The sequence below is a fragment of the Tupaia chinensis genome, unplaced genomic scaffold, assembly GCF_000334495.1.
Source record: "Tupaia chinensis unplaced genomic scaffold, TupChi_1.0 Scaffold144045_1, whole genome shotgun sequence".
Lineage (NCBI taxonomy): Eukaryota > Metazoa > Chordata > Mammalia > Scandentia > Tupaiidae > Tupaia > Tupaia belangeri.
This window is the reverse complement of record NW_006203897.1, coordinates 584,651-599,300: the sequence shown is the minus strand read 5'-3', so window position 1 is coordinate 599,300 and position 14,650 is coordinate 584,651. Positions and strand designations below refer to the sequence as shown.

General features: G+C 50.4%; 1 protein-coding gene across 1 annotated transcript in view; it reads right to left on the bottom strand.

Annotated features, from left to right (window-relative positions):
• Positions 1-13,464: 13,464 nt before the first annotated feature.
• GSX1 (GS homeobox 1) overlaps positions 13,465-14,650 on the bottom strand; it is a 46,592-nt gene continuing 45,406 nt past the window's right edge. The window contains exons 2-3 of the mRNA XM_006165830.2: positions 14,322-14,648; positions 13,465-13,861 (exon numbers count right to left, since the gene is read on the bottom strand). Of these exons, the coding sequence (XP_006165892.2) occupies positions 13,482-13,861; positions 14,322-14,648 (707 nt within the window). The 3' untranslated portion in view covers positions 13,465-13,481. The remainder of the gene's footprint in view (positions 13,862-14,321; positions 14,649-14,650) is intronic.

Here is a 14,650-nt window from a genome sequence, read left to right as displayed (position 1 = left end):
ATTATGCTCGTATGGGGCCTAGGTTATGAAGAGAAATTATATGGCCACGGATAGAGTAATGGGCCTTAGAGTAATACAAAGAGCTCTGTGTGCGCAGTGGACTGGACCAGGAGCCCCGGAGGGACTTGAACCGGGCGACTCTCCTACAGCTGGACCTCCCCTGTGCTATGACCCATGATGACATTACTGCAGGGGCGTTGGGCATGGGGGCACCGGTGAGAGAAGCACACTTCCTGCCCCGCGATTTTCCAATTCTAAAACATGAAACACACACACACACACACACACAATATGAATTGGTAATCCTGCCAGGTTTTAGGAACAGTTATCTGGGATTTGATGACTGTCGAATATTGCAAAATGAGATTTTTGGGGGGGCCTTTTTTGTCCATAGGGGAAGCAATATAAAAGACCTTTAAGAAAGCCAACTTTGAAGGCATTAGATAGGAAATAGCTAGATGTTTGTGTTAAATGCAACTTTGAAAATGACTCAGTGTTCTATTTGTTTTAAAAAGAATTATTTATTTTATTTTAGTTATTGTGATTTTTTAGTTTGCTACAGCCACATGTACTCACCAGAGAGAGAGAGAAGGACAGTGAGAAAGCAAGCCACCAAGTCTGGGACTCAAAGCGTGGTCAGCCATGTGGGAGTCCAGCACATTAACAAAAAAAAATAAAAAAAGAGGACTGACTCTGTGGCAGGGGTAATAGGCATCTCTTGAGCTAAATCTCACATAGCAACTGTGGTTCCAATCCCCAGCCAAGTCGGCCTGCAACATGCCCTGCAAATGCTCAGGAGCCCAGGATCCGATGGGTTGGAGCCCCAGAGGAAGGGAATTGCAGCACGACCAGACCCTGTGGAAGGTACTTCTCTCTATCACTCTTGTGTGTGCACACGTGCTCTATCATAAATCAAGAAAAAATCTGAAAAATAAAATGATGTATTCTATAAAAATGTCAGTTTTTTTCTAAATAAGTATTTATTTAGTTTTATTTATCATTATTATTATTTTTTAATTCGTGACATGGTATGTGCGTTCATTAGGGAGAGACAGAAAGAGAGAAAGTGAGAAAGCAAGCCGCCAGGTCCGGGACTTGAGCCATGGTTGGCCACGTGGGAGTCCAGCATCCTAACCACCATGCCACCCGCTGGCCCCAATGTCAGTATTTTTATTGAATTCATCTTTCTCCAGGTAAGAAGGAGAACATGAATCTAAGTTCATGGGATGCTCACTGAGTGTCCACCGTGTGCCAGGCCCCAGGGACACGGAGATGGGGAAGACCCAGGCCCCTGCCCTGAGGAGCACCATGTAGCCTGGGAGACAGACAGGCACAGAGTGATACCTGACTCCTTTAGGGTTGAAGGAGGAAGTGCGATAGAGAGGGAAGGATGCCTGAAATACAGAGGGCCAGCTCTTCCCGGAAGTTGGGGAAGGCTTCCCAGAGGAGGCTGAGTAGGAGCCCACCAGGTTGGGGTGGGCGGGGCAGGGCACGTCAGGCACAGGGCACTGCAGAGGCAGGGGGCAGCCCAGCGGCAGAGTGGGCAGACCCGCAGTCACGACAGTAGGTCACACACGGTCTGCATTCTCTGGCCACTTTCTGATGGGGGCCGACATCTTCCTTCAGCCTCTGCCTGTGCTCCGACCCGTGCAGCCCCAGCCTAATTGGGCATGCCTGCTTGTGCAGCCCTTTGTGCCATGCACCACCGTGCCAGGCAGCCGGAGCCCTGTGACTGGGAGTTTGGTATTAAGCTGTTATTATTGAGTTCACAAACTCAACTTTCAGAAACCTAAGCAAACAAGGGATTTGCAAAACAGTTTCAAACAGAGCAGAGCCGACTACATTTCCCATGACAATCAGCTTGTTTACCACCCCTAGGTACACTCTAACTGCTGTTGACACGCTCATTTGCATGCCAATACCCAGAATGCTTTTCTAGCCCTAAGGCACTTGGGTGCTGCCAGTGAGCTGAAAGGGTTATTTACACATACAATACGTGACGACTTCATTTTCTGAAGCATCTTTCATACCAACCGTATCCCCAAAATGCCTTAAATTGGTGAAAGAATACCGAAATCCTTTTAGAGTTGAAACCCTTCTTTCTGGGCTGAAGTGGAGCTGAAATAACTTATGCGTGTCCAAATTAACATTTTAATTAAAAGATACTTGAAGGAAATGGGATTTCAGTTATTCAGCAATGTGTCATATTATGCTCGTATGGGGCCTAGGTTATGAAGAGAAATTATATGGCCACGGATAGAGTAATGGGCCTTAGAGTAATACAAAGAGCTCTGTGTGCGCAGTGGACTGGACCAGGAGCCCCGGAGGGACTTGAACCGGGCGACTCTCCTACAGCTGGACCTCCCCTGTGCTATGACCCATGATGACATTACTGCAGGGGCGTTGGGCATGGGGGCACCGGTGAGAGAAGCACACTTCCTGCCCCGCGATTTTCCAATTCTAAAACATGAAACACACACACACACACACACACAATATGAATTGGTAATCCTGCCAGGTTTTAGGAACAGTTATCTGGGATTTGATGACTGTCGAATATTGCAAAATGAGATTTTTGGGGGGGCCTTTTTTGTCCATAGGGGAAGCAATATAAAAGACCTTTAAGAAAGCCAACTTTGAAGGCATTAGATAGGAAATAGCTAGATGTTTGTGTTAAATGCAACTTTGAAAATGACTCAGTGTTCTATTTGTTTTAAAAAGAATTATTTATTTTATTTTAGTTATTGTGATTTTTTAGTTTGCTACAGCCACATGTACTCACCAGAGAGAGAGAGAAGGACAGTGAGAAAGCAAGCCACCAAGTCTGGGACTCAAAGCGTGGTCAGCCATGTGGGAGTCCAGCACATTAACCACCATGCCACCTGCTGGCCCCAGTGTTCTATTTTTAAAATCTCTTCTGGGGCCACTAAGCTTAGATATTGGGGGATTGGTGGAGAAGAAGATCATGGTGTCTGAGACCTCTTGATTAGGGAAATAAAATGGGTACCCAGACTGTTACTCTGGGTAGACAAGAAATAACTGCCTTTTAAGCTGACTCTGAGGGAAGAGGCAGTGTTTTAAATGACTTAGAAACTTGGGCCCTGGAACGCGGAAATGGTTTATTACCTGTTGATGATAACGTGTATAGTATTCTAAACTGGACTGGTGGGAGGTGTGTTTCACATTGGGTAAATTCTCTTTACAAGCCAAATGGTGTATAGCGATTGAATGTTTAAAAAATAATGACAAATAATAAAAAAATTAAATAAGTGCATAAAACAAACCAAAAAAACCTTGGGCCCTGGAGTTAGTCTCCTGGATTAGAATTGCAGTGTCTCTGTGTGCTAGCGTGGTGAACTTTGAGAGTCATTTAATTCCCCTGTGCCTTCGTTTCTTTACCAGTGGAATGGGGATAATAATAACTCCTGTCTTCAGGGCGATTACGAGGATCGAGAGGCTTAATATGTGCCTGCTAGTGCCGGCTGCTGGTATTACAAATACGCTACAACAGCCCATCATGTGCTTTTCAGTCTTGCTCCTTTTGACTCTCAAGCATCGCCAGCCCAGCACACATATGCTTGGTGTGATTTTCAAGCCTCTGAGTCCATACTTGAACCATGATTGACCCTGAGGGAGTCCAGTGATTTAGCCACCACGCCACCTGCTGGTCCCATCTTACCTTGCAGTTTGAATGTATCATTTCCCTGTGCATAACTAGCATCATACCTTGGTCATGTGGAAATATTGGTTTGCTGAGTTAATAATGATCACCCATACGTTGGTACAAGTCATTGTATAATATAAAGATTATTGATATTTGTTAATGTCACCATCAATCTCATCAGACAAGTCTTCAAGTATTGAGAAGTTGTCGGCTTTACAGCGATGGACACAACGTTCTACAGAATTACAATTTTTTACTGAAACTTCAAATTTAATTATTGACAAGAAATACTGTCCATTGTCTTTCTTAAAATAACAGGGTCACTTTATTTGTGTTCCAGAAAATGTCTGCCAAATACCCACGTTTGCATAACCAGTATGTCTGTCAGTTCTTCTTTCAAGTAAAATGGTTTTCTCTTGAATAAAACAACTAGTTCAGCTTGCCCCTCAAACAATCACGTATTTTTTCTGGAGACAACTATTGTTTAGTATGCTTTGGTTTGCAGCAGTAAAAACTTACCATTTTATTACATAGGATATTAAAAAACCATGTCTTCAAAGTTGAACTTCAATGAAATTATTATGTTCACCACTTTATCAAGAACATTCTTGGGGCCGGCAGATGGTGTAGCGGTTACATCACTGGACTCCCAAATAACTGACCATGGTTCAAATCCTAGACTTGGTAGTTTGAAAATCACACCAGGCATGTATGTGCGCGTGCTCAAGATCTTGAGAGGAGAATGGGGTAAAAGGGATTGCGGGGTGGTCTTCTCCCCTGAGGGGTTATTTCTCAGTTTTCTTCTCACTGTCTCTGTCCCTCTCTCTGGTGAGCACACATGCCCTAAGGCAAAAATCTCTAATTAAAACAAAGAACATTATTTTTTTTAAAGTTTTGCTTATGGGATGGATGCGCTTGTCAGAGAAAGAAAGAGAGGGGGAAAGTGAGAAATCACCCCCCCGCCCCCCGGGAGGATGGCCATGCCACAATCCCTTCTCCATTCTCCTCTTGGGAGTTCATGGTAGTAGTGACACATGCTCAGTGTAATTTATAAGCAGTCAGGGTCTGGGACTTGAACCGAGGCAACCATGTGGAAAGCTATCTCCTTAACTACCATGAAAACTGCTAGCCACTATCAGGAACATTCTTAGTGAAACTGGATTTCTTTTTCACCCTGGATGTGTGGTGGTTAAGAATACAGTGGCCAGAGCCAGCAGGTGGAAGGTGATTAAGGCACTGGACTCCCACATGGCCAACCATGGTTCAAGTTCTGGACCTGGCGGCTTGTTTTCTCTCTTTCTCTCTGTCTCTCTCTGGTGAGCATCTGAGCCTGTAGCAAAACTAAAAAATAATAATAATAATAAAAATAATAATGATAAACAAAATTAAATAAATAATTCTAAAAAAATACAATGGCCACTTGTACAGGTCATTGTCACAGCCACGGTTTGTCTATGGCACCAGCAGTTTTTGCCTTCAGCTGCTTTTGTGCTGGCTGCCAATGTCAACATAGTGAAGAAGTTTGTAACAACTCAGGATCATTATGCAAATAGCTTTGACCTCTCAACCCTCACCCCTACAGGGAAGTCCAAGTCCTTGATTCACAATGGAACCTCTGCACTATGATGTGAGGCAGAAATTGGTACCCAGAGTGCACTTGTATAGTTTTGTCTGCTCGGCATCCGTATTTCCTTCCAGCAACCCCAAACCCCACTTCCTGTGTTCCAGTGGAGCCTCCAGGTGAAGGTCCACTAGAGCATCCACAGTCTCAGGATTAATATGGAAGCTGGGCAGAGCCAAACTGCTCAGAGCGGCACCCCTTGAGTGCCACCACTTGGGCTGCTGTCACGAGCCACTTGCTGTCCCAATAGGACTTTGGGGGAGAGAGTGTCTGTTGGGTCCATTTAGCTGGGTTCCTATAAGCTTGGACCTGCTGCTGCCATCTCCCCCCTTTCCCATCTCTTTACCTCCTACACTGCCACCCTGCAAGGAGAAAGCCTGCCCACAGCACTAGAGAATGAGGCCCGCACACAGAGATGTAAACACAGGAGTCAAGTCCATGCCTGAGTCTAATTGGTTCTGTGAGTCAAAGACACCTTTTACTTTAGTGTAGCTTCTGACACAGCAGAAAAGGTTGGGGACGGGCAGCAGATGGGCTAGCGGTAACATTGCTGGATTCCCACATGGCCCACTGTGGTTTGAGTCTTGGATCCACATGTGCATGCATGTCCAAGATCCCAGGAAGAGAAGGGATTGCAGCGTGTGGCCATACACATGGCCAACTGCAGTTTGGGTCCTAGACCTGCAGCCAGAAAAAGTCACTCCAGGCATGCATGCATGCGTGCATGCTTAAAATTCTGAGAAAAGAATGAAGGAGAAGGCATTGTGGTGTGACTATTCCCTGCAGGGTGTTATTTCTCACTTTCCCTCTCACTCTCTCTCTAGTGAGTACAAAAACACTATAAAAAATAATAATAGGGACCAGTAGTTGGAGTAATGGCTATGTCACTGGACTTCCCATGTAGTCAACCGTGGTTTGAGTCCTGGACCCGGTGGCTTAAACTCATGCCGGGCACGTGTGCATTATGTGCTCAAGATCCCGAGAGGAGAATGGAGGAGAAGGGATTGTGGTGTGGCTATCCTCCCTGGGGGGGGGGAGGGGGTGATTTCTCACTTTCTGTCTCTCTGTCTCTCGCTGTCTTTCTGGCGAGCGCATGTGCCCTATAGCAAAAACTGCTCCAAAGAATAATAATAATAATAAAATCCACAAAGGTTATGGGCCGTTAAGGTGCTAGACTCCCACATACATTTGAAGTCCAGGACCCAGTGGCCTGAAAATCACGTTGGACACGTGTGCACGTATGCGCAAAATCCCAGGCGGAAAATGGGGGAGAAAGGATTGCATCATGGCCTTCCCCCTTGGGAAGTGATTTCTCACTTTCCCTCTCACTGTCTCTCCCTGACTCTCTCCTGCGAATGCACATACCCTATGGCAAAAACCTTAAAAAAAAAAAAAAAAAAAGTTGTGATTAGAAGAATTACTGAGCACCCCTAAGACACTCTGACTTTTAATTAATTAATTAATTAATTAATTAATTAATAGTTTGCTATAAGGAGCCCTAGTCCAAGGAGTTCTACGTAAATCACACTGATCACCCAGTCAGAAGTGATGATAGTTTCTGGAAGTACAACCCTCACACTTCTCCCAGATCCATTTATAATTCTGTGCAGGTTCTAAACAGCTCAAATATGATGTGGATTGCTGCATTACTTGAGTTTACAGTTGCAGGCAACAGAAAATAAATTTTGGCTACTTAAGCAGAAAATGTTTTGAAGAGAAGGCCATTCTGTTCACAGAATCGATGGGAAAACTGATAAAAAAAAAAAAAAAGAGCCTGGAAACCAGGTTAAAAAGGGAGGGAGGACATATGGGAGTCCAATTAGAGACCGCCTTTGGGGGTCCCACCACTGCCCTAGGTTGTTTGCATCACGCAGAAACTCTGAACTGCGTGGCCACAGGAAATCATCTCCTGCTGACGTTTATCTCTGTGTTACTCCCCTTTAGATTCAGACTTCCGAGCATAACGTCCAAGTTACCTGGGCCTAAGTCCTGTGCCCAGACCTGAGCTTCCAGGGAGGTGAGCAGTAAATATCAAGTCTCAACCGGATTAAAAAAAAAAAAAAGTTAATTTCTTTCATGAGTGAGAGGCAGAAAGAGGGACAAGCAAGCACTCTTAATAGAGGCCCACGCCACGATCTCCATTCCCACCCCAGCTGCCTTAGCCAACCAGGATCACAGGTGTGTGCACCCGGAGTACACAAGTTAGCCAGGGGCTCAGATCTGAAATCTTCCATGTGGGTCCAGCGTCATTCGAGCTGCGAGTTACTGCTGGGACACTGAACGAACCCTCCACTGGACTTTGCTGTGGAAAGTGGAACCCTGTCCATGCAGAACTCCCTGAGTGTGCGAATGTCTTCCTTGGTGGATGCCAGCTGGTTTCCAGAGCCGATCTTAATTTACAGTTGATAAAACAAAATCTGGGTGCTATCACCAGGAGGAAAGCAAATGCAAGACAGTCAGGAAAAAAAGAAGAAAAGAAAAAAGAACTCACGTCTCTGACATCCCCTTACTTTAAAGAGGAAGCTGAGATCCAGGCAGATCATGTGATTCGTCCGAAGTTACCAAACTAGTAAGTGCATGACTGGGGCTGGAGGTCAGATTCTTTTAATTAATTCATTAATTTTGGAGAGATTTTTGCTATAGGGCACACATACTCATCAGAAAGACAGAGAGACAGAAACTGACAAATCACCCCCCTGGGGAGATGGCTACAATACAATCCCTTCGCCTCCATTCTCCTCTCAGGATTTTGAGCATGCACACCCATCCACCCAGCATGTTTTTAAAACTTTTTTTAGAATTATTTTATTTGACTTTATTTATTTAAATTTGACCAGAGAGGGACAGAGTGTGTGTGAGAGAGAGGGAAAGTGAGAAAGCAAGCTGCCAGGTCCGGGACTCAAATGGTGGTTGGCCATGTGGGAATCCAGCGCCCTTAACCACCATGCCACCTGCCTGCCCTCCAACCCCCGGCGTGAGTTTTAAGCTGCTTGTCCAGGGCTGGAACCATGGTTGACGATATGGGAGTCCAGTTACTTAACCATTACACCACCTGCTATTTCCTGGATGTCAGGTTCTTGACAACCAGCTCAGGCTTTATCCTCTACAACCCTCTACATTTGCACATTATCATGCTGGGGCCTGGAGACTTCTTCCCCAGAGCTGAATTTGTATTCATTTGCTCTGGCTGCCGTAAAAAAGTACACAGACCAGGGGGCTTCAGTGATAGGTATTGTCTTCACAGTTCTGGAGGCTGCAAGTCCAAGGTCAAGATGTTGACAGATTTGGTTCCTTCTGTGGTTTCTCTGTTTGATTTGCAAATGGCCACCTTGTCCCTGTGTCTTCAAATGGTCTTTTCCATGCGTGTCTCTGTCCTAATCTTCTTATAAGATGCCAGTCATATTGAATTAAGACCCACCCATATGACCTCATTTTACCTTAATTTTCTCTTTAAAGACCCTATCTTGGGCCTGCCTCATGGCCTGGTGCTTATAGAAGTCTGATCCCACATGGCCAAACACACAGTTCAAGTCTCAGCCTTGATGGCTTAAGAAACATGCCAGGTATGTGTGCGTGCATGCCTCAAACCCTGACAGGGTAGAAAGACAGAGGAGAAGGGATTTGATGTGACCACGCCCCAGTGTGTGTGTGTGTGTGGGGTACTTTCCCCCTTTATTTCTCTATTTCTCAGAGGGCACATGCCCTCTGCTGGGGCTGGAGAAAACAGAAACAAACAAACAAAACAAAACAAAACAAAACCTCTTCTCTGATGTACTGGGGTATTAGAACTTCAACATATACATTTGGAGCAGAGGGGCTCAGTTCAATCCATAACGGAGCTGCTCTTGAATTCACACCATTGTGGAATCAAGGAGACAGACATCTGCTTCTTTTTGGCGCCTGTCTGTGAACAGTGAGCACAGGGAGGTGGTCCGGCCGCCCACCCTCTGGGGTGCAGCAGGTCGAGCCCAGCCAGCTGGACTTCCCCATGCATGGCTCCGCTGAGTGAGCCCTGCCATGCTCCAGGCTGTGCCCACTCTGACCAGTGGCGCCCTCACTGTACAGGACTCTAATGCCACACCTTCCTTAACCATTACTGCCGTAAATGGATTCCACATGCCTCCCCAGCTTACGATGGCGGGCACTTCCTCCCGGGTCTGAAATAAGTTTTCAGCCTGAAAAGATTTTCTCCCCAGAGTACTTCGGCAATGTCTGGGGACATTTGGTTGTCACAGCTGGGAGAAGGAGGTTGGCCCTGGCATCTAGTGAGTAGAGGTCAGGGATGCTGCTCAACAGTACACAGCACACAGATCAGCTCCCACAACAAAGCAGCAGCCCACAGGAGAGTCCAGAGAAGAGAGCACCCTCCCCAAACTGAGGACCTCTCGGACTGCAGTTTGGACTTCAGTGACTCCCTGGGCAGCACTTGACTTGACAGACAGATGGATGGACGGACAGATGGATGGACGAGAGTATTCCTTATTCTCACGGAGGAGAGCATTCCTTATTCTCTGGTGACCTAACTCCAGGATTTTCGGAAATGTTTGCCCTTGTGGGTGTTCTCCAGACCCTCAACCTAGGTTCAGATTTGACTGTGGGTGAGTGGTCACCTTTTGGCAATCAGTCAATAGTTCAGGATGGACCATGTCCCAAGCACAGCTATAGGCCTACAAAGAACTACAACAGCAACGACTACAGTATTGGGGAAAATTGATTGAAACTTGGCAGGTGTTGTGCTTAGCATTTTATGTGAATTCTACCCTCCAATTTGGCAAAGCAACTCTGCAAAGGAACTATTAACATAATTTCCATTTATAGATGAAGAAAATGAGGTTTACCAAGGGTCAGTGACTTAGGAAAGGCCAGTGACTTGCCCAAGATTACTCAGTCTGTGAGGTAGTGACTGGAAATTGCAGAGCCAGGCCTGTGGATTCAAGGTGACTAGATCTAAGCTTCTAGTCACTAAACTGCACGTGGAAAAGGAAGACATGGTCCCTGAAACAAACTTAGGGATGTACGTGGATTCACTGTGTGAAATGGTCCTTTCCAGGCAATTTTATCCTGATAACCATAAGTGCCTTGCAGATTCCCAAGTTCCAGCTCCGAACATGGTGACTCAAAGGCTGGATTTTGTCTCCTCTGATGAAGAGATCCAGCTTGCAGGCTGCAGTCACACCGGCCTTTCACCTCAACTCAGGCGGCAGAGCAGCTTTGGCCCAGAAGCCTCTGGTTAGCACTCCGCAAAATCTAGACTGTTTCTACTTTCCAGTCAGAGGCCACAGGGTGACAAGTGTTTGCATGGAAGAGCATAGGACCTGTCACAAACGCCTGTCACAGCCCGCATCCCAAGAGCCCAGTGCACCCCAGTCACCTAGGGGCTCCCTAACTCTGCACTCCTGCCATGGCCTTGGCGACAGCCATCTCGGCCACAGGAGCCATGTTTTTCTCCCACTGCTGGTCAGACACCCCACCAGAAAGCAGAAAGCCTGGTCTACCGGGAGCAGTGGGAAAGGAAGACTTGGCAAGCTGAAAGGAAGACTTCTGAGAGACCCGGGTGGACTGGAGTGCCGCTGTGGATCTGCGACTTGTACAAGGAGCTGGGAAGACACACTCCCACCCAGGGTGGCAAAACTGAAGGATGAGAAGGGACTTGGGCGCAGCCAGATGGTGTGGGGTGTGGGGTGGGAAGGGGGGTTCAGCCTCTTCAGTCTCTTCTAGCCCCATTTCCAAATCCTTTTCTCTGCAACTCAGCTCTCTGGGACTCACCAAACTGACTTCTGATAGAGGTGCCTGTCAATAGAACTGGCTAGAGCCTCCCCAGGTGCACATAGCGGCAACCCCTAATTCAGGGAAGGATCCGGCTCCGGAATCTGTCTGCTTGAGGCCCTGCTGCCAGCCAAAGGCAGACTGTGCTCGAGTGGGAGGATGCCCAGCCACACTCGCTGAAGGGCCCTAGAGCGGAGCCACCGCCAGGCACAGGTCAGAGGGCACCCGAATCGAACCCTCACTGAGAGGAAACCCCAAGCTGAATTTCTACCCCCCCCCCATGCCCTGAAACACCTTGGCCTCGGTTAGATCGGCACAATGCCCCCTCCTGGGAAGGAGGGGAACTGGTCCTCAGTGAGAATAAGGTTTAGACTGAGGAGATGGGAGGGTGCTGAGGGGCTGGCCAACCCGATTTTCATTGCTCTCTGGCGCTTTGCTTCAGCGAGAACTAGAAACGGCTTCTTCCTGGGGAGCGAGAGCACTCCAGCCCATGTTCCAGGGGAACTGAAGAGAACCCCCAGCCTTAACCCCAGCAACCGCAAACTCAGCTTGATTGGAAGGACAAGGTGGAAGATTTGAAAAATGAGCCCCACAAACGTTGAACGACCCTAATTGGAGCGTTTTTCCCGCAGAAAGGGACGCGTTAGTTCACTTTGCCCAGATGCAGGGAGTCTGGCGCTCCCCAAGGTGTGTTGGGCAGAAAGAGCGGATTTCTCACAAGAAAAGGAGTAGGGCAGGTCCAGGTCCACCCACACCCCCCCCCCCTGCGCTCACAGTGGGAGTCGGAAAAAGGCACGGAGAACCCAGACCGCTGTTTCTGGGGTCTGCTTCCCTGAGCTCAGAACGCTCCCCCTTGGCTGGCTGAGTGCTCAGCCTTAGCAGAACTTCAGGGGCTGCCTTCTCCCCTTTACCCATCATAGCGCATTAGAACTCCTGCACATGTCCCCAAGGAAGGCACTGTGGGTTCTACGCCGAGGGGGCTGTGGGATCACAGCGAGAATCCAGGGACGTGAGGTTCAGATCTCGCCGGGACTGCCTGGGGGGACATCGCTCCGCGTCCTCGAATTCTACTTGGGAACGTGGGCTACTAGAGACTCCGCTAAAGGCGTTGGTCTCCACGGAAAGCGAAGGGGCCTTTGCGAGAGGAGGCCGCCGCGTCCCGCAGACTGGGAATTTGTCCCTAAGGTTTATCAATCTGACCTCGGCCAAGGATGAATTTCTCTCGCTCGCAGAAAAGTGGCTTCTGCGCTTGGGGATGGCCGCCAGGACTGCAAAACCGCGAGAGCTGGAGTGGGTGGGGGTAGATCCCAGGCTGGGGGGGAACGCCTCAGGAGTTAGGACCCCAGACTAGGCGGGTCCCGGCAGAGCTCAGTCCTCCGCTCCCCGCTCTGCTCTCTGCGCTCCAAGGCACGCGTGCGCCCCCGAGCCCCACGCCCGCGGAGCGCACCGGCCGGCCCAGAACTGGGGTCGCCGCGGGCTGCCAACGCCGGGCAGGGCTGGCCCAGCCTCAGGTGAGCCTCCCGCTGGGGATGCACCCGCTTCCCAACCAGCCCCAGGAGGGAGACTCCACCCAGGTCGGCTCCCGTCCAGTCTAGAGCAGAAGCTTCGGGGCCTAGAGCCACGGGCATTTCTAAGAAAAAAAAAAGTTTATTTAAAATTTTGTACATAAATAAATAAATAAATATCTTCTGGTATTTAGAGACCGTACAATTACACAGCTAGGCTAGGTCGGGGCCGCTCCGGGAAGGGGACGAGGGGGGTGGCAGAGACCGAGAGCCGCGGCCTAAGTTTAGAGGAACGCAGAGCGTGTCAGAAACAGAGTGAATCCGTTTCCTGGACAGGGACACCCCGGAAGGTATTTCTCTCCCGGGAGAGGGGTGCGGGGACTGCGGACAAGGCTGATAAGGGAGGAGGCTCCCTGAGGAGGAGGCGAGTCCGGGGAAGGGAGAAACCACGTTCCTAAGTGTGCGCAGGCGGGAGGGCGGAGAGAAACGACCACGGGAAAGGAGCAAACGGGGAGAGAAAGACGCAAAAAGGAGACGAGAAGCGAACGGGCACGGGCGGACGAGTTTGACCAAAAACGGAGAGTGGAGGAAGCCCAGAGAGGGCGGGCGAGGAAGTGGCTGCGGCCAGCAGGGCGCCGCGCGGGCCGGGTTGCCTACGCCGGGCAGCGGGGCCACACGGAGGAGCTGGAGCGCTTGCAGGGTTCACGGCTTGGAGTTCCCTTTGGACACTCGCGAGCCCTTGGGCAGGGATACCAGGGCCAGGTCTCAGCCAAGTTCTCAGCCCTGCCAAGGGCCCCCAGAGCAGTGCCAAATCCTCGCGAGGCAGTCGTTTGGCAGCGGGTGCCTAGGGGCCAGCGCAGTGTCGCAGGACCAGTCTTTGAGGAGCGGGGTGGCTCTGGGGTGGGCGACCTAAGGAGGCGCGTGCCTAGGGAGTGACCGTGAGATCCCGGTCGTCCTTCCCTGACGAGGACGGAGACATGGGCAATTCGTCGTCATCCTCGGAGCACTTGGCCGAGGAGAGCGACGCGCACTTGCAGCCTTGCGGGGCGCCCCCGCCGGCACTGGCACCCCCGCCGCCGCCGCGGTGGCTGCTACCCTTGCCCTCCTTCTTGTGCTTCACGCGGCGGTTCTGGAACCAGATCTTCACCTGCTTTTCGGACAGATTCAAGTAGGTCGCGATCTCGATGCGGCGCAGGCGAGACAGGTACATGTTGGAAGCGAACTCGCGCTCCAGCTCCAGCAGCTGCGTGCTGGTGAACGCCGTGCGCATCCTCTTGCTGCTGGGCAGCTGGTTCGAGCCGTTGTCTGGAAGAGTGACAGTGCAGAGGGAGAAGGGTCAAACCCTTGTGGGCCCAATACCCTGCTAGGGCGGCCGCTCGAATCCCGGGACCTTGGTCTCTCGCCCACCCCCTTTCCCCAAACACGCAGCGGCGTGACCGAGGGCACCTGCTCGATGTAGCGAGCGATCCCGATTCTTCCAGAGGCAGGCGGCCCTGACACCCCTGACCCGGTCTTTACTTTCCGTTGGACGCCCCCTCCAGATCCTGGATCTTCTTTCCTTCCCGACCCCCTCCCGGCGTCCTATCCAGGCCATTGATCTTCACACCACCCTGAGTGCCCCCCTCAGTGCCCAACACGACCCTTACCAACCTCCATACTCCAGTCCAGCACGCCCAGGGTCCCTTGTGCCCCACCCCAGGCTCACCAACCGGCCTCGGACCGCCTCTGCGCTGTCCCTCTGCGCCCTTGCCCCAGCCCCGCTTACCTACGGAAATGCAGTGGAACTGCCTGGGGTCTGGCAGCGGGTAGGAGGTCTGGTAGAGCGCGGCGGCGGCAGCGGCGGCCGGGCCGTGAGCGACTCCGGGCGACATGGCCGAGTGCTGGCGACCCAGGGGCGCGTGGCAGTACTGCGAGCCGAAGGGCGGGAAGGACGCTTTGAGCAGGGGCAGCGCGGGCGGCCCGGGGGGCCCGTGCAGCTGCGAGGCGGTGACGCAGAGCGGGCACACGCACAACAGTCCAGCCTTGCGCGCGTGGCAGGCGCCAGGAGAAAGACCGTGCAGCGCGTGCGGCGGGGGCACCGCGTAAGGGAAGAGC